We start from the raw sequence: 25174 nt of genomic DNA, 5'->3' as shown, positions 1-25174 counted from the left end.
ACTGAACATTTATTGAGTCTTTACTATGGCACTGGGCACTACATACAGTGTATCATTTAATCCTTAACGAAACAGATTGTTAGATTTATAATTGTTATATTAAATTGGCAGGGGAGTTCCTCCTGAAAGTCACCCAGCTAGTCACCATTATCATCCTGGTAGTAGGAACCAGAACCACGACTCCACAGCATGTGCTTGCTGTGTGAGGTATAAGTAAGACTGCATATTTCCTGAGGGCTAGAGCTCTGTTTGCTTCTTACTTTATACCCATGCATAACGTAATGCCTCGCACGTTGTGGATTATTCACAGTAAATATTTTTTAGATACGTTTGCCTCTCATAGAACAATAGCAATGACAGAAACCCCCAACAGAACAAGGCTTATTCATTGTAGCTTACCTGAATGCATTCCAAAGATCTCACATTGGAACTCTACATTTTTTTTTACAGAGAAATCATATTAGGTGTGGCTGGAAGGTTTAGGATTTCATTCTGAGAGTTACATCAGTTCAGTTCAGTAGCTCAGTCGTGACCGACTCTTTGCACCCCATGAATCAGCACGCCAGGCCTCCCTGTCTATCACCAATTCCCGGAGTTCACTCAAACTCAAGTCCATCGAGTCAGTGATGTCATCCAGCCATCTCATTCTCTGTCGTCCCCTTCTCCTCCCGCCCCCAATCCTTCCTAGCATCAGAGTCTTTTCCAGTGAATCAACTCATCGCATGAGGTGGCCAAAGTATTGGAGTTTCAGCTTTAGCATCAGTCCTTCCAATGAACACCCAGGATTGATCTCCTTTAGAATGGACTGGTTGGATCTCCTTGCAGTCCAAGGGACTCTCAAGAGTCTTCTCCAACACCACAGTTCAAACGCATCAATTCTTCGGCGATCAGCTTTCTTCAGAGTCCAACTCTCACATCCATACCTGACCACTGGAAAAACCATAGCCTTGACTAAACGGACCTTGGTTGGCAAAGTAATGTCTCTGCTTTTAAATATGCTATCTAGGTTGGTCATAACTTTCCTTCCAAGGAGTAAGCGTCTTTTAATTTCATGGATGCAGTCAGCATCTGCAGTGATTTTGGAGCCCAAAAAATAAAGTCTGACACTTTTTCCTCTGTTTCCCCACCTATTTCCCATGAAGTGATGGGACCAGATGCCATAATCTTTGTTTTCTGAATGTTGAGCTTCAAGCCAACCTTTTCACTCTCCTCTTTCACTTTCACCAAGAGGCTTTTTAGTTCCTCTTCACTTTCTGCCATAAGGGTGGTGTCATCTGCATATCTAAGGTTACTGATATTTCTCCCGGCAATCTTGATTCCAGCTTGTGCTTCTTCCAGCCCAGCGTTCCTCATGATGTACTCTGCATATAAGTTAAATAAGGAGAGTGACAATATACAACCTTGACGTACTCCTTTTCCTATTTGGAACCAGTCTGTTGCTCCATGTCCAGTTCTAACTGTTGTTTCCTGACCTGCATACGGGTTTCTCAGGAGGCAGGTCAGGTGGTCTGGTATTCCCATCTCTTTCAGAATATTTCACAGTTTATTGTGATCCACACAGTCAAAGGCTTTGGCATAGTCAATGAAGCAGAAATAGATGTTTTTCTGGAACTTTCTTGCTTTCTCCATGATCTAGTGGATGTTGGCAATTTGATCTCTGGTGCCTCTGCCTTTTCTGAAACCTGCTTGAACATCTGAAAGTTCACGGTTCATGTATTGCTGAAGCCTGGCTTGGAGAATTTTGAGCATGACTTTACTAGCATGTGAGATGAGTGCAATTGTGTGGTAGTTTGAGCATTCTTTGGCATTCCCTTTCTTTGGGATTGGAATGAAGACTGATCTTTTCCAGTCCTGTGGCCACTACTGAGTTTTCCAAATTTGCTGGCATATTGAGTGCAGCACTTTCACAGCATCATCTTTCAGGATTTGAAATAGCTCAACTGGAATCCATCACCTCCACTAGCTTTGTAGTGATGCTTTGTAAGGCCCACTTGACTTCACATTCCAAGATGTCTGGCTCTAGGTGAGTGATCAAGCCATCGTGATTATCTTGGTCGTGAAGGTCTTTTTTGTACAGTTCTTCTGTGTATTCTTGCCACCTCTTCTTAATATCTTCTGCTTCTGTTAGGTCCAGCCATTTCTGTCCTTTATCGAGCCCATCTTTGCATGAAATGTTCCCTTGGTATCTCTAATTTTCTTGAACAGATCTCTTGTTTTTCCTATTCTGTTGTTTTCCTCTATTTCTTTGCATTGATTGCTGAGGAAGCCTTTCTTATAGGTCTTTGTAAACTAATCTGTGAATTTGACTGCCCTTGAATAGCATGGCTTCAATGGGGAAACCCTCTTTAGAAAATTTTCAAATGGACCTTGGGAATAAAGTGTATTGGTAAGTAGGTTGGAGGTTGTGGCCATGTGAGGACTATGATGAAATGACTCTTAGTAGCTCAGAGTCACCATTATGAGTATGAGTGATAGTTTTTAAGCCATCCATGTATAAACATCGAGAAATGTTGAGCTTCTTTAGGCATGTAGAGATGGGGGACCCTGAATATGGCTCTTGCAGCAGCATTGTTCAGATGAAGAACTTTAGGCTTAGAAAAGTTAGGTGATCTCGTGAATTCATACAGCTGTTTCAACCAAACAGCTAATTTGTGGCAGAGGCCTAGGTGTGATTTTCAGCATTTAGTGCTTTCCAGCTGTATTAAACATTATTTTAGGCACTCTTTAAATTGAATAGTTAAGATCTTTATGTAACAGCTTTAGTATTAGGTTTTATAATATATTAAGTCTTTGAAAATAAAGTCCATTGTGCAATACCTAGATAGGATTAATATAAGAATGTCATTCACAGTTTGAAAACTTTTTACATGTTATTTGGTTCACACAATTCTGTGGGTAGGAAGGGCATGTGTTATCACTGTTCCTATTATAGAGATTAAGACTCGGAATAAAAGAATAATGTCACTCAGCTAACAAGTTGCAGAACCAAAGCTCAGAACTAGATTTTCTCAACATAAGATTTGGAGTTGGATTCACTTAAGTGAGATGTGCGGCTAGCCCGGAAGCAAGTTGGAACAAAGACTCTTCTTGGTTATATGATGGTCATGTGGAGTAGATGGACCACCGTAGGGGGAAAGGAGGAGGTTTGGGAAAAGGCCCTTAACGTTGAACTCTAGAGTCAGGGAATAAATAGTGGGGAAAATAAGGGTGTAGGTTTTGAGATGTGACCACAGTGAGTATGCAATGTATGAATTTTACTGAGCTGGCATGGTGGAAAGGAACTCTCCCTCAGACCCAGGTTTGAGTTTCTTTCTACTAACTAGCTGTGTGACCTTAGGCAAGCCAGTTCATCTTTCTGAGCCTTGGTGGACTCCTCCATAAAATGAGGGTAATAGGAACCTTGTGAACACTGCTCTGACTGCTCACAAGTCTTTTTTTTTTTTTTTTGCTTCCTTCTGGGTTCTCTGTATTTCATTATTTTTAGCAGCTACCTAGCTAAATCATGAACTAGTTGCATATGTTCCTGTACTGAATACAGAAATACTAGAAGCCTCCTACCAAAAGGGCATCAGAATGACACCAGCTGCTATGGAGCAAAGGGAATTTTTATTACCTTTTTTTGATGACAGAGTTGATCCCCAGTCCATCTCAATTTTGGGTCTCACTTTTTTCAGTTGTTATCTATGAGGCAGTAGTTAGTGAATTGTTACATCATTAATTAATGTTTTTATTTTTTCTAGTTGTATAAGTTTGGAGAGACAGTGTCTATCGTTTTCTGGACGGACACTTGGAGACCAGAAAGCTTCTTTGACAAAGTGAAAAAAAACAGACAAAACGGCATGCACACATTATGCCTACTAGGTAAGTGCTCTGCAGTTTCTCTAGGGTCACAGTATGGAGTTGTCATATTGTTCTTGTTTTGATTTTGTGTTTAGGTAAAACCGTTCTGTGTGATATAGTCTAGCTACTCTGTGCATGGTGTTCCCTTCCCCATACTCTTGTGGAGCAGTGAATTTTCATTCCGAATACAATTTGTCTATTCCTGCCTATGTAACACAGTTCTTGCTGCTGCCTACTTCTGCCCTATTAGATCCTCTCCAACATTCCATCTTTTACCCATTTGTTCATTAAGAGCCTGTCCTCATCAATTTACAGCAACTCAGAAGACATACTGAACATTTACTCTTACAAATTCCATCCTATCTTTCTTGAGGTGTCCTTTGAATACTGCAGTTGTGATGCTATCAGAATCACAGAATTATAGATCTGAGAGAGACTCTGGAGATATCTTCGGTGAAATTGAGGCCCAGAGACATTGGATCATTTTCCTGCTGTCACCCAGCTTATTGGTTGCAGAATTGGTAGAATCTACAGAGCCTGTAATTCTTAGCTCTTTTCACTGTATTATCCTGCCAAATTGTATTTCCTACCTAGTGTGGAAAGAGGTGGGGTTGCTGTCTTTATGTACAAAGATGATACTGATAGAGCTTCAGAAGTTTCAGCTACTGCATTTGCCAGCAGAGGTACTGGAATTATACTGATTCACATTCACTGTCAGTTCCTTTTCTACAGTATGTGTTGTAAAAATACTGTAATCAGAGCTTTAATCTGTGGCTGGTCAACAGAAGAGAAATAACTGTCATCTTTGATAACTGTGAACTGACACTTGAACTTGACATCAGAAGACAAAATATGAGTGCTACTCTATACTAGCTAGAGAGTATTTTGAACAGTCCATACCTTTGCCTTCTTTTTTATCAAGCAAGAATAACCTTTTTCTTGTCTTTTGGAAGTGTTTAGATCAGTATATATGTGTGTGTGTGTGTGTATGCACACACACACAGTAAATATGCATAAAAATAAATACATTATGTTTATTTACTTTAAAGTTTCTAGTCTTTTGTGTCGAAGTCAAATTACTGTGTTTGTAAACACTGATTCAACACGTCTTGAGGCTACTGTAAGAATAAGACTGAAAACTAGAGGCAGGAGGCTTCAATCCAAATCCTGAGAACACTAGAGAACTCCTGACTCCAGGGAACATTAATTGATAGGAGCTCATCAAATGCCTCCATACCTACACTGAAACCAAGCACCACCCAAGGGCCAACAAGTTCCAGAGCAAGACATACCACGCAAATTCTCCAGCAACATGGAACATAGCCCTGAGCTTCAGTATACAGGCTGCCCAAAGTCACACCAAACCCATTAACATCTCAAAACTCATTACTGGACACTTCATTGCACTCCAGAGAGAAGAAATCCATCTCCACCCACCAGAACACTGACACAAGCATCCCTAACCAGGAAACCTTGACAAGCCATTTGTCCAACCCCACCCACAGCGAGGAAACTCTACAATAAAGAGAACTCCACAAACTGCCAGAATACGGAAAGGCCATGTCAACACAGAAATATAAACAAGATGAAAAGGCAGAGAAATACCCAGCAGGTAAAGGAACAGGATAAATGCCCACCAAACCAAACAAAAGGGGAAAAGATAGGGACTCTACCTGATAAAGAATTCCGAATAATGATAGTGAAAATGATCCAAAATCTTGAAAACAAAATGGAGTTACAGATAAATAGCCTGGAGACAAGGATTGAGAAAATGCAGGAAAGGTTTAACAAGGACTTAGAAGAAATAAAAAAGAGTCAATATATAATGAATAATGGAATAAATGGGATCAAAAACACTCTGGAGGGAACCGACAGTAGAATAACGGAGGCAGAAGATAGGATACGTGAGGTAGAAGATAGAATGGTAGAAATAAATGAACCAGAGGAAAAAAGAAAAACGAATTAAAAGAGATGAGGACAATCTCAGAGACCTCTGGGACTATGTTAAACACCCCAACATTCGAATCATAGGAGTCCCAGAAGAAGACAACAAAAAGAAAGACCAGGAGAAAATACTTGAGGAGATAATAGTTGAAAATTCCCTAAAATGGGGAAGAAAATAATCACCGAAGTCCAAGAAACCCAGAGAATCCCAAAAAAGATAAGCCTAAGGTGAAACACCACAAGACACATATTAATCAAATTAACAAAGATCAAACACAAAGAACAAATATTAAAAGCAACAAGGGAAAAACAACAAATAACACAAGGAGATCCCCATAAGGGGAACAGCTGATCTTTCAATAGAAACTCTTCAAGCTAGGAGGGAATGGCAGGACCTCCTTAAAGTGATGAAAGAAAATAACCTACAGCCCAGATTACTGTACCCAGCAAGGAGCTCATTCAAATATGAAGGAGAAATCAAAAGCTTTACAGACAAGCAAAAGCTGAGAGAATTCAGCATCACCAAACCAGCTCTCCCAACAAATGCTAAATGATCTTCTCTAGAAAGGAAACACAGAAAGAGCGTATAAACTTGAACCCAAAGCAATGAAGTAAATGGCAATGGGATCGTACTTATCAATAATTACCATAAATGTTAATGGTTGAATGCCTCAACCAAAAGACAAAGCATGGCTGAATGGATACAAAAACAAGACCCCCATATATGTTGTCTACAAGAGACCCACCTCAAAACGAGGGACATATACAGACTGAAAGTGAAGGGCTGGAAAAGATATTCCACGCAAACAGAGACCAAAAGAAAGCAGGAGTAGCAATACTCATATCAGATAAAATAGACTTTAAAACAAAGGCTGTGAAAAGAGACAAAGAAGGACACTACATAATGATCAAAGGATCAATCCAAGAAGAAGATATAACAATTATAAATATATATGCACCCAACATAGGAGCACTGCAATATGTAATACAAATGCTAACAAGTATGAAAGGGGAAATTAACAATAACACAATAATAGTGGGAGACTTTAATACCCCACTCACACCTATGGATAGATCAACTAAACAGAAAATTAACAAGGAAACAAAAACTTTAAATGATACAGTAGACTAGTTAGACCTAATTGATATCTATGGGACAGTTCGCCCCAAAACAATGAATTTCACCTTTTTCTCAAGCGCACACAGAACCTTCTCCAGGATAGATCACATCCTGGCTCATAAATCTAGCCTTGGTAAGTTCATAAGAATTGAAATCATTCCAAGCATCTTTTCTGACCACAATTCAGTAAGATTAGATCTCAATTACAGGAAGAAAACTATTAAAAATTCCAACATATGGAGGCTGAACAACACGCTGCTGAATAACCAACATATCACAGAAGAAATCAAAAAAAGAAATCAAAATATGCATAGAAACGAATGAAAATGAAAATACAACAACCCAAAACCTCTGGGACACTGTAAAAGCAGTGCTAAGGGAAAGGTTCATAGCAATACAGGCATACCTCAAGAAACAAGAAAAAAGTCAAATAAATAACCTAACTCTACACCTAAAACAACTAGAAAAGGAAGAAATGAAGAACCCCAGGGTTAGTAGAAGGAAAGAAATCTTAAAAATTAGGGCAGAAATAAGTACAAAAGAAACAAAAGAGACAAAAGTCAACAAAGCCAAAGGCTTGTTCTTTGAGAGGGTAAATAAAATTGACAAACCACTAGCCAGACTCATCAAGAAACAAAGGGAGAAAAATCAAATCAATAAAATTAGAAATGAAAGTGGAGAGATCACAGCCAACAACACAGAAATACAAAGGATCATAAGAGACTACTGTTAGCAACTATATGCTAATAAAATGGACAACTTGGAAGAAATGGACAAAGTCTTAGAAAAGTACAACTTTCCAAAACTGAACCAGGAAGAAATAGAAAATCTTAACAGACCCATCACAAGCACAGAAATTGAAACTGTAATCAGAAGTCTTCCAGCAAACAAAAGCTCAGGACCAGAAGGCTTCACAGCTGAATTCTAGCAAAAATTTAGAGAAGAGCTAACACCTATCCTACTCAAACTCTTCCAGAAAACTGCAGAAGGTAAACTTCCAAACTGATCTATGAGGGCACCATCACCCTAATACCAAAACCTGACAAAGATGCCACAAAAAAAGAAAACTACAGGCCAGTATCACTGATGAACAGAGATGTAAAAATCCTTAACAAAATTCTAGCAAACAGAATCCAACAACATATTAAAAAGATCATACATCATGACCAAGTGGGCTTTATCCCAGGGATTCAAGGATTCTTCAGTATCTGCCAATCAATCAGTGTAATACACCACATTAACAAATTGAAAAATAAAAACCATATGATTATCTCAATAGATTCAGAGAGCCTTTGACAAAATTCAACATCCATTTATGATTAAAAAAAAAAAACCCTCCAGAAAGCAGGCATAGAAGGAACATACCTCAACATAATAAAAGCTATATATGACAAACCCTCAGAAAACATTATCCTCACTGGTGAAAAATTGAAAGTATTTCCGCTAAAGTCAACAAGACAAAGGTGCCCACTCTCACCACTAGTATTCAACACGGTTTTGGAATTTTTGGCCATAGCACCAGAGCAGAAAAAGAAATAAAAGGAATCCAGATTGGAAAATAAGAAGTAAAACTCTTACTGTTTGCAGATGACATGATCCTCTACATAGAAAACCCTAAAGATTCTACCAGAAAATTACTAGAGCTAATTAATGAATATAGTAAAGTTGCAGGATATAAAATCAACACACAGAAATCCTTTGCATTCCTATACACTAATAATGAGAAAATAGAGAAATTAAGGAAACAATTCCATTCACCATTGCAACGAAAAGAATAAAATACTTAGGAATATATCTACCTAAAGAAACAAACGGTAATCCACTCCAGTATTCTTGCCTGGAGAATCCCATGGATGGAGAAGCCTGGTAGGTTACAGTCCACGGGGTCGCAAAGAGTCGGACACGACTGAGCGACTGAACAGAACAGAACAAAGAAACAAAAGACCTATATATAGAAAACTATAAAACACTGGTGAAAGAAATCAGAGAGAATACTAATAGATGGAGAAATATGCCATGTTCATGGATCGTAATAATCAATATAGTGAAGATGAGTATACTACCCAAAGCATTCTATAGATTCAGTGCAATCCCTGTCAAGCTACCAATGGTATTTTTCAGAGAACTAGAACAAATAATTTTACAACTTGTATGGAAATACAAAAAACCTCGAATAGCCAAAGCAATCTTGAGAAAGAAGAATGGAACTAGAGGAATCAACCTGCCTGACTTCAGGCTCTACTACAAAGCCACAGTCATCTAGACAGTATGATACTGGCACAAAGACAGAAATATAGATCAATAGAACAAAATAGAAAACCCAGAGATAAATCCACGCACCTGTGGACACCTTATCTTTGACAAAGGAGGCAAGAATATACAGTGGAGAAAAGACAATCTCTTTAACAAGTGGTGCTGGGAAAACTGGACAACCACTTGTAAAAGAATGAAACTAGAACAATTTCTAACACCATATACAAAAATAAACTCAAAATGGATTAAAGATCTAAATGTAAGACCAGAAATTCTAAAACTCCTAGAGGAGAATATAGGCAAAACACTCTCCGACATAAATTGCAGCAGGATCCTCTATAACCCATCTCCCAGAATATTGGAAATCAAAGCAAAAATAAACGGGACCTAGTTAAAATCTTGTGCACAACAAAGGAAACTATAAGCAAGATGAAAAGACAGCCTTCAGAATGGGAGAAAATAATAGCAAATGAAGCAACTGACAAAAAATTAATCTCCAAAATATACAAGCACCTCATGCAGCTCAATTCCAGAAAAATAAATGACCCAATCAAAAAGTGGGCCAAAGAACTAAAAAGACATTTCTCCAAAGAAGACATACAGATGGCTAACAAACACATGAAAAGATGCTCAACATCACTCATTATCAGAGAAATGCAAATCAAAACCACAATGAGGTACCATTTCACACCAGTCAGAATGGCTGCTATCCAAAAGTCTACAAGCAATAAATGCTGAAGAGGGTGTGGAGAAAAGGGAACCCTCTTACATTGTTGGTGGGAATGCAAACTAGTACAGCCACTATGGAGAACAGTGTGGTGATTCCTTAAAAAACTGGAAATAGAACTGCCATACGACCCAGCAATCCCACTGCTGGGCATACACACCGAGGAAACCAGAATTGAAAGAGACACATGTACCCCAATGTTCATCGCAGCACTGTTTATAATAGCCAGGACATGGAAGCAACCTAGATGTCCCTCAGCAGACTAATCGATAAAAAGCTGTGGTACATTTACACAATGGAGTATTACTCAGCCATTAGAAAGAATACATTTGAATCAGTTCTAATGAGGTGGATGAAACTGGAGCCTATTATTCAGAGTGAAGTCAGCCAGAAAGAAAACACCAATACAGTACACTAACGCATATATATGGAATTTAGAAAGATAGTAATGATAACCCTGTATTCGAAACAGCAAAAGAGACACAGATGTGTAGAAGTCTTCTGGAATCTGTGGGGGAGGGCGAGGGTGGGATGATTTGGGAGAATGGCATTGAAACATGTATATTATCATATGTGAAATGAATTGCCAGTCCAGGTTCAATGCATGATATAGGGTGCTCTGGGCTGGTGCACTGGGATGACCCAGAGGGATGGGATGGGCAGGGAGATGGGAGGGGAGTTCAGGATGGGGAACACGTGTACATGTGACAGATTCATATCAATGTATGTCAAAATCAATACAGTATTGTAAAGTAAAAAAAAAAATGACATTTAGGTTGTCTCATGTATAAAGTTCTCTGTTATTCAATAATATATAATTTGTACATTATCAGAACCCCAATCAATATATCTCTTTTAAAAAAGAAGACTGTAGAAGAGTTTTACTAATGATTAGCATTTCTCTTAGGGTAGAATTTGGAAATTATGTAGAGCAGAGGTTAGCAAACTAGCTCCGCTGGATCAAATCTAGGCTACCACCTGTTTCATAAAGTTTCATTAGAACACAGCCATGGTACTTCATTTATGTATTATCTATGTCTGTTTCATGCTACAATGGCAGCAATAAGTAGTTTTGACAGAGACCTTGTGGCCTTCAGAACCTAAAATATTTACTACCTGGTTCTTTACAGAAACATTTACTGACTCCTAATCTAAAGTAGACGGAGAAGGCAATGGCAAGCCACTCCATTACTCTTGCCTAGAAAATCCCATGGATGGAGGAGCCTGGTAGGCTGCAGTCCATGGGGTCGCTATGAGTCAGACATGACTGAGCGACTTCACTTTCACTTTTCACTTTCACACATTGGAGAAGGAAATGGCAACCCACTCCAGTGTTCTTGCCTGGAGAATCCCAGGGACGGGGGAGCCTGGTGGGCTGCCGTCTATGGGGTCACACAGAGTCGGACATGACTTAGCAGCAATCTGAAGTAAAATTCTATCTAATTTAATGAACACCCTGTATTCCCCAGTGATTTTCTTTCCTATTACCTTGTGTAACTTCTTGTCTTAGCATTCATCTGAATTGTTTTACTAACTCGTTGGCTTTCTTCTTTACTTCATAAGAGCAGGGACTTTGTCTTACTGAGTCCTCTCTTTCTAATGTTTAGAAGTGTAGCTCAGTGTAGCTGTCCAACAGATACGTAATAGAAGTTAATTGTTTGACATTTACTTTTAGTTTCAGACTTGATCTTATTGCCCATTGGCACAGAAAATCTTTAATTCTTGCTAGTTCATTCAGTTCCAGCTAGATTACATTCTTTTTTTACCTCAGTAAGAGTGACACCTAATTACTTCTAGATCTAGATCAGGCCATGCATGCTTCTCTGGTATTTTTTTGGCTTATGCCTGAATCCCACAATTTACTGTTATGATAATGCTTTCTTATTTTAGTTAATTATCAGTGTAATTTAGTAATTCATTATTAGCTAATTAGCTTTATAGTTTTGTGTTTGGATTTTCCATGTGGAAAGATACTAGTCTCCCTCTTTAGTTGCTCTTATTGGCAGAACTTATTTTGTGGTTCTTGTTAATTCATGTTGAATATGCCATTAAAGGTATCCATTGTGTTATCTTAAACTTAGAGCCAATTAAGGCCAGCGGTATGTAGAAAGTCAAAGGAGAACGATGCAAGAGGTACAGGCATTTAAAAAAAAAAACTTTTATTAAAGGCAGAGGTAGAAATATATGCAATTGAGGGGTGAAAAATAGGGATTCATTGAAGCTCAGATATGAAGTGTGTGTGTGTTTAAAGAACAGAACTGAGAAGTTTTTAAAACAGAATGGGAATAAAAGTAGTCTTACGAGGCAGGCTATCTGTGATAACATCTTCATGTATCATGAAAAAAATGGAGGAAAGGGGGAAAAATTGGAATTATCTTTTGGAAGCTTTGAAAAGGCAGTTAGAAATTCACCTCACAGTATTTATTAAGTATTTATGCCCACTGTGGAGTTAGGTTCTTCTGGAATACCAAGGAAGTATTAGACCTGGGTCCTGCTCTCAGGGTTTTGAAATCTAGCTGGAACTAATGTGCTGTGTACCTGAAAGTTGAGAGAACAATTAAGTTCTATTGTATGTAGAAGCAGGAAGGATAAACCAGAACTTTGGCTCTTGAACTTTCTCTAAGAGCCGCTGCCTCTTTTCTTGGCTTTCCTGGGAAAAGACAAACAAGGTTAAACAATATATCTTCCTTGCTCCATTAACAAAAACAGGAACAAGGTGTGAAGTATAAGATATCATGATTCTGACTTCCCAAACCATGGATCTCATCATTTAATCACCTGGAGTTCTCATTATTTTTAATTAGTATGTATTTATTGAATGCCTGCTCTTGTGGACCATACCCTTGTAAGGATTAGTGAGAATATGTCATGGTAAGAAACCATAGAGAATTTAAAATTTATTTGGAAAGGCAAGATTGATATATATGATGTAATTGGAGATTAACAAGGTATAGCATTAATTGTATGGCTACCTCAAAGGACAAAGAGCCTTTGAGAGGAAGTCTGTAAAGGCTTTCTGAAGGAGTTGGGACTTTTACTCTACTTAAGAAGTAGATAGTTTAAGTTGAGCTGTCATAGTAGAGCCACATGAACAAATGTATTCAGTGGAATTTATAGTGTATCTACTAGGTACTTTGCATTATGCTAGGTGCTGGTACTAAAATGAATAGGAGAAGCTTACATTCTAGAAAGGAGAAAGAAATAAATATGGCCTGTGTAAATACAAGGTAAGATTATTCTGGCTTGAATTTATTCACTAGTACAGACTTACATTAGTGAAGAAGCATTTGCCCATAAAAATTCTCCCCAGCCCTCTTCATTTTTAAAATAAAATTCTATAGAACATATCATTTAAAAAGTGAAAAAATTTAAAATATTAAAAACTTAACTATCACAAATAACATTTCAGAAGCTCAAGGTGAATGCATTAATAAATGTTTACTTTTTAAAAACGATTACAATTATTAGGTAAAGGAGATCTAAGTTGACGTTTATATCATTAATTGTATTGCAGGCCATATTTCAATAACAGGTATACATATTTCCTATATGTTCCATACAATGAAAATATCTGAATAATGAATTTCAAACCTGAAAAATATATTCATTGCTGGTTATAAGAACATTTAGAAATATATGTAAGGGATTATCTCTAGAGCATTTTCCAAGCAAATACTTAGTATCGTTTGTAAGAAAAACTTTTATAATCACTTGAGAAAGTTTATAATCACTTGAGAAAGTTGTTGAAGTCTATCAAAAAGACCACTCAGTTACACTGTATTTATTTTTGCAGAAACAAACTTTGGCCGAACCATTTGTTTTTAGCATGTAGAACAGGAAGCAGCTGTTGCTCTTGCTGTTGTGTACTGAGTTCCTGTGAGGATGTAGAGTGATTCTGCTTTTTTACCTTCTACCAGATTGTTTAGCTGAGCATCAGTGATTACAAAGCATAAAGAATCAAATCTTTGTGATGCTTGCATCATCAAGCTTTATGAGAGCAAGGGCTATATGTGTTTTGGCTGTTGTGGCTACCGGTCCATGCTTGGGAAATCCCCATTAAAGTATGAATATTTGGTATTAAAATGTTTCATAAGTTACTGGCATGTCTTACCATTCACACAAAAGTGAAAGCTTCTTCAATATGTGGTAAGAATTTTCTTTTATTTATGTTATATGCATTGAAACTTATATTCTAGTGCCTGAAAAATAGGTAAGAATGGAACATAACAAAAACTTTCCAGTTGGGTCTGTGCAGTTACCAGCTAATAGAAATGAACACAAAGATTTTGATTAGCTGTTAGATAGTGTATATGCCAATATTTATCTAACTCTTTCCTGTGTCTTCTTTTCCAAGAGGAAATTCAATCTGTTCAGGATGGTCTCAGGGCCAACCTCATGTTTGTTTTCTAACTAATGATCTTTATACAACCACAAGCTTCCATTCTTCTTTATATTTCCTTAAAAATGTGGCCAGATACAAGTGTGAGGGAAGATTGTCACAAACTCTCAAATTAGCATATTAGAGACTTGAGAATAATATTTACCAAAAACTTAGGTGTTTCAGCTGAAGTTTACATGTGCGATTTTGGGTAAAGTACTTAATTAAAAGAGAACTATCTTTTTTTTTTCTTACAGACATCAAAGTAAAGGAACAGTCTTTGGAAAATCTAATCAAGTAAGTTTGTATTCTGAGAATGCTTAATTCTATTTCAATTCCATGGACTATAAGTTCTACTTAAATAACATAAGTTCTAAAGATTGTTGAAATCAGTTTTCAGTAACAGTGCAAAATTTAACACTTTCAATCTTATGAAATGATAAGCAGTATGATAGAATGGAAATAGCAGTAAATTTCATGGGTTCAGTATTGAGAACAGTGGTTGGCACCTAATAGGCGCTCAGTAAATATATGTGAAATGAGTTAATTGAGAGTCAGAAAACATGGCTTTGAGTCATGAGTCGGACTCTGGTTATGTGCTCTTGGGAAACTTACTTCCATTTCTGAGCCGTGTTGTCTTCAATTGTATATTGGGGAAAATAACCCCTTTTTACTTATAGATACAGTGTCCCATATAGTAGCTGCTACCCACATATAACTAATGAGAGCTTTAAATATATACTAATGTAACTGAGGAATGGAATTTATAATTTAGTTTTAATTAACTTAAAACTAATACTCAACTAAGTAACTAGATAGCATTTAAGTATATTTAGAACAATTCACTATGTAAATCTACTTTTAAACAACCATGAATTTTATGAAATTTTATGATCTGAATATGGATCAAGTATTTCCAGTGAAAATTTAACATTTGAATTAAGATATGCTAAAATATAGAATACATTCCAGATTTCAAAGACTTAGTACAAAAATGATGTATAATAATTTTTATAAGAATAAATGTTGAAATATAACATTCTGGGTATATTGGGCTAAATAAATACATTCTTAAAATTAATTTTCTCTCTCTTTTTTTACTTTTGTTATTGTGGATACTATTGAAAATTTTAAATTATATTTATGGCTTGCATTATATTTCTCTTAGGCCTGAGTTACAGAATTGAGAGTCAACAAAATATATGAATTTTTTTGTAAACTGCAAAAACAATATTTTTATTTTGGCCATTGAGCACATTTGATAGACTTTTGAGGCATATGGAAGTAAACATATCTTATCTTCCAAGACTTTGAGATATTTATTGCTGTAGTTTACTTTTCTTAGAGAAAGATATGAAAAGAGGAATATGTGGTTTAAACATGGTAATAAAAATGAACCCTATAAAGTCTGATTAGAGTATAGAACAAATTTCTACTTATTTTGAATTATTTTTGCCTAAAGTACCACTTTGAATAAGAGTAACTTTGATTTAAGCATTTATCTTTAAGTTGTTGGACTTATTTCTGCCAGCATTTCAGTGAGATGAGAGAGCGTTTGAAATAGGACAATGAAGAAAGCTTCAGAAACTAAAGGCAAATGATACACTTAAAGTGAGTAACAAGTGGCAGCTTCAAACAGAACACAGAATGTGGTAATTGAGTATACCTGGAGGAATAATTACATTAAAAATGCATTATGTAATTTCATGGCTAAGAACAGTGGCATCTAGTTTTACACTTACAGGGGAAGAAAGATCTATGAACCTCCTCGGTATATGAGTGTCAACCAAGCAGCCCAGCAACTTCTGGAGATTGTTCAGAATCAGCGAATACGAGGAGAAGAACCAGGTACTCGGGAATCTTAAAAGGGCTCTCATATTGCCCTCAGAGAAGGCACTAGCGCCCCACTCCAGTACTCTTGCCTGGAAAATCCCATGGATGGAGGAGCCTGGTAGGCTGTATTCCGTGGGGTCGCAGAGTCGGACACGACTGAGCGACTTCACTTTCACTTTTCACTTTCATGCATTGGAGAAGGAAATGGCAACCCACTCCAGTGTTCTTGCCTGGAGAATCCCAGGACGGAGGAGCCTGGTAGGCTGCTGTCTATGGGGTCGCACAGACTGAAGCGACTCAGCAGCAGCAGCAGCATATTCCCCTCATGCTGCATTGAGATGAGTATGTAACATCTGAAACACACACATGCATTACCACACCACTAAAGTGAGAGTCAGTATGTTTGCATTCATTTTTCCCTTATAGTTTTTTTCATCTTTCCCTTAAATCTCATAGGCTGAAAGTTCTACTGAAAGAAAAGTAATGGATTTCTTTCTAGTAATATTAATATCATTCTAGAAAGTAAGGACTTTTTTTTCTTTACAAATTAACTATAAATCAGATTTTATGTAAATAGGTGAAATGCAGAACCTCCATTTTAGCTCAAGTCTATAGTGAGCTCTATCCTGCGAAAGTATACTTATTCTGCTCTTTCTCATTCTCAACACTGAGACCAGGTATAGTTGTTTTTTCAGGATAAAGACAAGAGAATTTACCCTTGCATTCTTAATATCTAGACACAGTAGATGTGCTACACAATAAAATGTTCATTGTCAATAGATTTTTATTGAGAGGTTCTCAAATAAATCTGCCATTATATTCTGTTACAAGGTGCTAACTGGCTTTGAACACATATTTCTTGATAGAAAAGATATACAAAGAGATTCTTTAATAACCATTGGCCTCAGTAGGCCTTGTTAAAATCATGAGACAACCTGCAGGGGTGCTATATACCCATGCCTTTGTACAGAGTTCCTTACATTCCTGCTTGTCTTTGGAGAAATCATTTGCCCCATTTTGGTCATTTTTTAATCAGGACAGCTTTTCCAACTAAAGAAAATCACAAGAGGGTCTGCTGAAGAGCAGACACACTGGAATGAATAATGAAGTTCATTAATGTATGTTATTTCGAATTTAAAAGCGTAAGTAATATCATAATGCCTATTATTTCTTCAGGGCTGTGTAGTTTAATAAGTACTTTCATATCTATTATCTTAGTCCTTAAACCACCATTTATGAAGGATAGTTTTCCCATAAAAAAGAAGAAACTGAAGGTTTGTCATATAGCTGAGTGGTCAAGCACAAATTCAAATCTGTGTATTTATCTCATAATCTTCTGGTTTTTCCAGTATATATTGATCAATGTGAAAATATCTCAAACATTTTATTTATAGTATAAGCATGTAATAAACACTGTCCACTCAGAACCTAGTTAAAGACAAATGCTATGTGATAGAGTATGGTTACAGGTCATCCAGTCCTAAAAATTTAAACTAAAGTAAGTCTTTGGAATTCTGAAATAGTCAAGTTAGGAAGGACTGCTACTGCTAAGTCACTTCAGTCGTGTCCGACTCTGTGTGACCCCACAGACGGAAGCCCACCAGGCTCCCCCGTCCCTGGGATTCTCCAGGCAAGAACACTGGAGTGGGTTGCCATTTCTTTCTCCAATGTGTGAAAAGTGAAAGTGAAGTCGCTCAGTCGAGTCCGACCCTTAGCGACCCCACGGACTGCAGCCTACCAGGCTCCTCCATCCATGGGATTTTCTAGGCAAGACTACTTTAATTTAAATGTTAGGTAGTGCAAATAATTTAGAAAAGCCTTAGATAAATCAGCAGATAGTATGTCTATAATGAGTGTCTGTTCTTGCCTGGAGAATCCCATGGACGGAGAAACCTGGTAGGCTACAGTCCACGGGGTCTCATAGAGTCGGACACGACTGAGCGACGGAACGGAACGGAATGGAACGGAAAGATTTAATATATTTGGGACTTATTTGGGACTTCTTTAAATGTATTTTTGGTACTAGTGTTAGTTTGACTGGATTCAGGATAATGCATTTACTGAATTGAATGGTGGCATCTTTGTTTTTCTTTTAATAGCAGTCACTGAGGAGACACTCTGTGTTGGCTTAGCCAGGGTTGGAGCTGAGGACCAGAAAATTGCAGCAGGCACTTTGCAGCAAATGTCTACTGTGGACTTGGGAGGACCATTGCATTCCTTGATTATCACAGGAGGCAGCTTGCATCCACTGGAGATGGAGATGCTAAGTCTGTTTACCATACCAGAAAATAGCTCAGAATCCCAAAGCATTGGTGGACTCTGAATACAGGCATTTTCTATTGCGAGATGTTAATTTCAGTCATATATACACATACACGTATTTGTATAACAAATCAAACAGGTCTTTTGGTTTACCTAATAAGTATAAATTGAGTGACCGAGAAGAAAGATATTCCAACAGTGCTTGGTTTCCTGTGTCAATGAGTTTTTATCCTGTGATATCATCAGTTGTTGCTGCTATTTTGGCAGTTTTTCAGGAGGAACATACATGGAACAGACCAAACTCGAGAACTTACAGCTAAATATCCTTAGACAGAATCATTTAAAAGCAATGTCTGTTTATGAAATCAGTTTATACAAGATAGAACTTTCTTTCTTAAAAAGTCTGATGTCCTGATTGAGAGATACATTGTCCTGACAGCACGTGGTATTAATGCATATAAACAGAGATGAGAAGAATATGTCACCAGCCAACAGTCCCACTTACTTAGGGCTCAGCTGAGCATATGCCACAGAATGACATCCTTTTGCATTGCCTTGTCTTGTATAGCTGACGTCCTAATTATGTGCCTCATATTCTGCTGTATTTTGGAGGTTATATAATTGTTGAATTATAAATGTTTAGCCAACCATGTACAGTTGCTGTTTGGTTTTAAATAGCATCTTTCACATCCAAGCTGAAAAATGGAAAATTTGCTGACTACAAAATAAAATTTTTAAAAATTTAAGCCTGAAGACAACAATAGATTCCTCAAGATTTGTCATATCACTTAACAGTTAATATGCCTCCATATGTATGCAAGTAGCCACATTCTTCTTCCTCGTTGTAAATCACACTCCATTTATTATGTTTCATGACTATGAAGTCTTATACTTTTTATCAGTTCATAATAGAAATAGCCTTGATCCATGGTAGTTTAGTTGGTCTAACTCTGATTTCAGTTGACCCTTGAACAACACAGGTTTGAACTGTGTAGGTCCACAAAATACATACCAAGTACTGCACAGTCTGGTTGGTTGAATGTTCAGTTGGTTGAATCCATGGATATGGAACCACAGATGTTCTCAGCTGCATGGAAGGGTCAGTTCCCCTAACCCCTGTATTGTTCAAGGTCAGTCAACTGTGTTTCCATGGCCTAATCAGTTTATCTGACCTTTTTGCTCAGTGGATTCCCTAAAAGTTGAGAAACTACTTCTCTACTTTCTGGGAGCAACAATTAATAGATTATTTTTATTTATTTCATTTGAGATAAAAGATATCTTAATATATGTGAAACATTCTACTTTCAATCTGTCAGATGCAAAATAAGAGAGACCCAAGGACATTTAAGTAACAGTTCTGTATTTTTTTTCCCTAATGCCTTAAACAGTGAAGAATTATAAAATGAAGGCCTTCTGATTTGGGTAGTGGTGGAATAGCTTGTAATGTACAAACTCTCCCAATGATAAACTCTGGGAAAATATAATAAATAACTGTCTAAAGGCACCAAGGAGTGACCAGAAGTAGTAAGAGAACTATATTTAACATGATTTTTCCCTCAGGGCATTTACCAGTCAGTCTAGTGAGTGGGGAGCTAGAATGGAAGAGAAACTTGTAGTCTTAATGACTTGAGCTGTTGGAATTGGCTGCTGCTGGAGGAGCTGTAAATTGAAGGAGGAAATTCTAGAAATGAAGGTGGCACTGAGGGAGGAGACTTCAATCTGCATGTGATTTCCTCTTAAATCTTTGGCTAATTCTGGCATTGTGCATGTGCAGGGAAGACTCCAGTGAATCTGGTGGAAAGCTGTAGCTGGGAAGCTGAAAAAGCTGAGCAGAGATTGTTGCTCTCTGTTGCAAGAGAAGTCAAGAGTTTGAATCCAACAAGTTAGAAAGCTTGTACCTTAGACTTTGCATCAAATCCCTAGAATGGTTGTATATTAGCAGTAAAGGCTGTGCCTAGGGCTAAGGATTTGTGCTAAAACTAAAGACAGAATCTTTAACATAATGTGAAATCAAGCCTCCATAGACTAGCCAATAATTACCTGCCTGCTAGGAAAAAGCTTATCACTTCCAGAGCATGATAACAAAATGAATCAATCTATCAACAATGCCTCGAATGCTATAAAATATTATGAGGCATGCAATGAAATAGGAAAATATGACTTAAGGTCAAAAAGAGAAAAACACACAGTAAAAAGAGATCCTACCAACCCAGATATTGGAATTAGCCAACAAGAATTTCAAAGCAGCTCAGAACTGTGTTCAAGGATGAAAAGGAAAAGTGGTTGTAGTGAATTAATATAAATGAGTACTCTTAGCAGAGTAATGGAAACAAACAGAAAACCCCAAATGGTTGAAATTAACAACAGAGTACAGATGATGAATAGAAATGTTCTGAGGAAAAAAGGTTGGAGGGAAAGAATAAAAGAGCACAGAGCCTCAATGCCATGTGGGGCAGTATCAAGCAGTTCAACATATACGTGATTGGGTCCCCAGAAGCAGAACAGAAAACAAATAGGACAGAAAAATACAAATAAAACAATCTTCATGAAAGCAGAATTAGTCACCAGCAGATCCACACTACAAGGAAAGCTGAGGAAGTGTTTTGGGTTGAAGGTAAATGACATAAGCTGAAAGGAAAGAAATAATAATATGTAATAATAATAAATAATAATATGTAAGTATAAATGACTATCAGGTTTTCTTTGCTTTATGTTTTTAAAAGCTATTAGGCTTCCCCTGATAGCTCAGTTGGTAAAGAATCTGCCTGCAGTGCAGGAGATCCCAGTTCGATTCCTGGCTTGGGAAGATCCAGTATTCTTGGGCTTCCCTGGTAGATCAGCTGGTAAAGAATCCGCCTGCAATGCGGGAGTCCTGGGTTCGATCCCTGGGTTGGGAAGATCCCCTGGAGAAGAGAATGGCTACCCACTCCAGTATCCTGGCTTGGAGAATGTCGCAAAGAGTAGGACACGACTGAGCGACTTTCACTTTTAAAAGACAACTGACAATTTAACATAGTATTGTGGCATATATTTAGCTATAAAATATGCAAATAATAACACAAGTTTCAGGGGGAAATGGAATTATACAGTTGCAGGATTATTACATCTTATTTGAAGTAGCAGAATAATAACTGTAGGTAGACTGTGTTAAGGATATGTATTGTAATCCTTCGACAACTCCTACCACAAAAAAGAAAAAAACCACACACATACACTTGGCAGAAGTTAAAAAAAGTGAGAGGAATTAAATACTGAAAGACATACAATTAACCAAAAGAGGACAGGAAAGGAGGAAATAAACATTAAAAAACATAGGACAAAGAACAAACAAATAGTGGAATGTTAGACTTAAATCCAGCCAAACCAATAATTGCTTATTGGTATCGCAGTTGTAAATTAAGTAGTCCTACTAAAAGGACTGGTTTTTTTTCAAAGGCTCAACTAAATGTTGTCTACAAGAGTTAAACTTTATATATAAAGACTCTGGATGAAAACAGAAGAATAGGGAAAAAATAATACAAACAGCATAAGAAAACAAGTGACTGTATTAGCATAAGACAAAATAGACTTAAAAAGAAGGAGTATAGTAGAGATATACTTTTCATAAAGAAAAGGGGCAGTTCATCAAGAACACAATCCTGCATGTGTATGCATTGAATACCGGCTTGAAAATACATGAGGCAAAAATTGGCAAAACTGAACGAAGATGCAAACAAATCCACAAAGTTGGGGATTTTTAACAATCTTCTCTCAGCAACTGATAGAAATAAACAATATCAGTAAAAATATTGATTTGAACAACACCAACCATTTAGGTTAAATTGTTAGGTCACTACAGTCAACAGTGGTAGAATAGATTTTCAAGCATACATGAAACATTTATGAAAGACTGTATGCTTGGCCATTGACCACAGTGGAATTAAAATTGCTGGCAAAAAGATACCTATAAAAGTCCCAAATATTTGGAGATAAAACAGTATGTTTTTAACTGAGTAAAAACAAAGAAAATGTGAAAATTTGTGGGATGCAGAAAAGTAGTGTTTAGAAATTTACTGCTTTAGAAAAGAAGAAAGTTTTAAAATCAGTGATCCAACTTCATTTTAAAAAGCTGGAAAAGCAGAGTGTATTAAATTTTAACTAATTAGGAGGAAGCATCCTGGAATGCAAAATCAAGTGAGCCTTAGGAAACATCACTATGAACAAAGGTAGTGAAGGTGATGGAATTCCAGTTGAGCTATTTCAAATCCTAAAAGATGATGAGCTGAAAGTGCTGCACTCAATATGCCAGCAAATTTGGAAAACTCAGCAGTGGTCACAGGACTGGAACAGGTCAGGTTTCATTCCAATCCCAGAGAAAGGCAATGCCAAAGAATGCTCAAACTACTGCACAATTGCACTCATCTCACACACTAGCAAAGTAATGCTCAAAATTCTCCAAGCAAACAGTATGTGAACTTCCACATGTTCAAGCTGGATTTAGAAAAGGCAGAGGAATCAGAGATCAAATTGCCAATATCCTCTGGATCATCGAAAAAGCATGAGAGTTCCAGGAAAACATCTGCTTTATTGAGTACACCAAAGCCTTTGACTGTATGAATCACAACAAACTGTGGAATATTCTTAAAGAAATGGGAATACCAGACCCCCTGACCTGCCTCTTGAGAAATCTGTATTCAGGTCAAGAAGCAACAGTTAGAACTGGACATGGAACAGCAGACTGGTTCCAAATCGGGAAAGGAGTACGTCAAGGCTATATATTGTCACCCTGCTTATTTAACTTACATGCAGAGTACATCATGTGAAATGCCAGGCTGTATGAAGCACAAGCTGGAATCAAGATTGCCAGGAGAAATATCAATAACCTCAGATACTCAGATGACACCACCCTTATGGCAGAAAGTGAAGAAGAACTAAAGAACCTCTTGATGAAAGTGAAAGAGGAGAGTGAAAAAGTTGGCTTAAAGCTCAACATTCAGAAAACTAAGATCATGGCATCTGGTCCCATCACTTCATGGCAAATAGATGGGAAAACAGTGGAAACAGTGAGAGACTGTATCATTGGACTCCAAAATCACTGCAGGTGATAACTGCAGCCTTGAAATTAAAAGACACTTGTTCCTTGGAAGAAAAGCTATGACCAACCTAGACAACATATTACAAAGCAGAGACATTACTTTACCAACAAAGGTCCGTCTAATCAAAGATATGGTTTTTCCAGTAGTCATGTATGGATGTGAGAGTTGGATCATAAAGAAAGCTGAGCACCAAAAAATTGATGCTTTTGAACTGTGGTATTGGAGAAGACTCTTGAGAGTCCCTTGGACTGCAAGGAGATCCATCCTAAAGGAAATCAGTCCTGAATATTCATTTGAAGGGCTGATGCTGAAGCTGAAACTCCAATACTTTGGCCACCTGATGAGAAGAACTGATTCACTGGAAGACCCTGATGCTGGGAAAGATTGAAGGCAGGAGAAGGGGATGACAGAGGATGAGATGGTTGGGTGGTATCACTGACTTGATGGACATGAGTTTGAGTAAGCTCCTGGAGTTGGTGATGGACAGGGAAGCCTGGTGTGCTACTGTCCATGGGGTCTCAAAGAGTCAGACACAACTGAGCGACTGAACTGACTGAGAAGGAAGCAAATACTTTACATAAGAGCAGAAACTGGTAAAAGAGAAAATGGACAAACAGTAAAGAAAAGCCAATGGAATGTCAAAAATGTTAAGGGTTAATAGTAGTAAAAGTTGCCATGGTATGTAATAACTGAAAATCTCATTATTGGCAGGTATATAAATTGGCACAACTATTTTGGAAACTAATTAGCAATTTCTTATAAATTAAACATACAACTGCCCCATGAACTTTCAAAACCAGTCCTATGTATAAGAAAAATGAAAACCTACTGACAAAAAATAGTCCATGAATGTTTATAACTTTGTATCTTTATTCATTCATAGCCCCAAACTGGAACCAAGCCATGTGTCCTTTACAGGGGAATGGACTTAAAAATTGTAGTATGTTTTGCAATGGAATATTACTTTACCGTAAAACAGAATGAACCATTGACACAAAAAACCTGAGTGAATTTTAAAAATAGGTGAAAAAACAGACATAAAAGAGTACACTTCCATTTATATGAATTATAGCAACAGGCAAAACAGTGCTTGAAAAAAAACAGTGGTTACGGAGAGTGACTAGAAGAGAGAGAGTGACGAGTGACTGGAAGGAGACAGAAAGGCACTGTCGTCATGGAAACGTTCTGTGTCTTGATGTGGTGTTGATTGTGTGGGTATAAATATTTACCAAACTTCATTAAATTGTATAGATTCAGGATCTGTGCATTTTTCTGTTCGGATTTCCAGATAAAACAGGGTTATGCATTTAAGCTGAATTTCAGATAAACAATTTTTTAAAATACGTTTATGTCCCATTTAATATTTGGGACACTTAAAATATTTATTTGAAATTGAATTGAGTACCTGTGTTTTTATTTGCTTAATTTGCCATATCAATCTGTATGTAATTTAACCTCAGTGAATGAAATTGTAACATGAAAAATGTGCACTATTCATCAGATAGTTTAATGATATTTTAAACTATTATACAGTGAAACTACTTTCATAATCTAGACACAGACTAGTTCTATCTCTCACAAAAACTCCTTCACCCTGTCCCTTTATGTTCACCCCTTCTACCCACCTGGCATCACCGACTCTGTGGACATGAGTTTGAGTGAACTCTGGAAGTTGGTGATGGACAGGGAGGCCTGGCGTGCTGTGATTCATGGGGTCGCAGAGAGTCGGACACGACTGAGCG

The 25174-nt window shown here is 37.3% G+C and overlaps 1 protein-coding gene across 4 annotated transcripts in view; it reads left to right on the top strand.

The window, feature by feature from the left end:
- DPH5 (diphthamide biosynthesis 5) overlaps positions 1–19009 on the top strand; it is a 37310-nt gene extending 18301 nt beyond the window's left edge. For all 4 annotated transcript variants that reach the window (XM_055401651.2, XM_055401649.2, XM_088835522.1 and 1 more), the window contains exons 5-8: positions 3741–3861; positions 14520–14559; positions 16007–16110; positions 18195–19009. In XM_055401651.2, coding sequence (XP_055257626.1) covers positions 3741–3861; positions 14520–14559; positions 16007–16110; positions 18195–18418 — 489 coding nt within the window. In that variant the 3' untranslated portion in view covers positions 18419–19009. The remainder of the gene's footprint in view (positions 1–3740; positions 3862–14519; positions 14560–16006; positions 16111–18194) is intronic.
- Positions 19010–25174: the final 6165 nt, after the last annotated feature.

Source organism: Moschus berezovskii, chromosome 4 (assembly GCF_049115385.1).
Source record: "Moschus berezovskii isolate FMDL1 chromosome 4, NW_MosBer_1.0, whole genome shotgun sequence".
Lineage (NCBI taxonomy): Eukaryota > Metazoa > Chordata > Mammalia > Artiodactyla > Moschidae > Moschus > Moschus berezovskii.
This window is presented reverse-complemented; position numbering and strand designations above follow the sequence as displayed.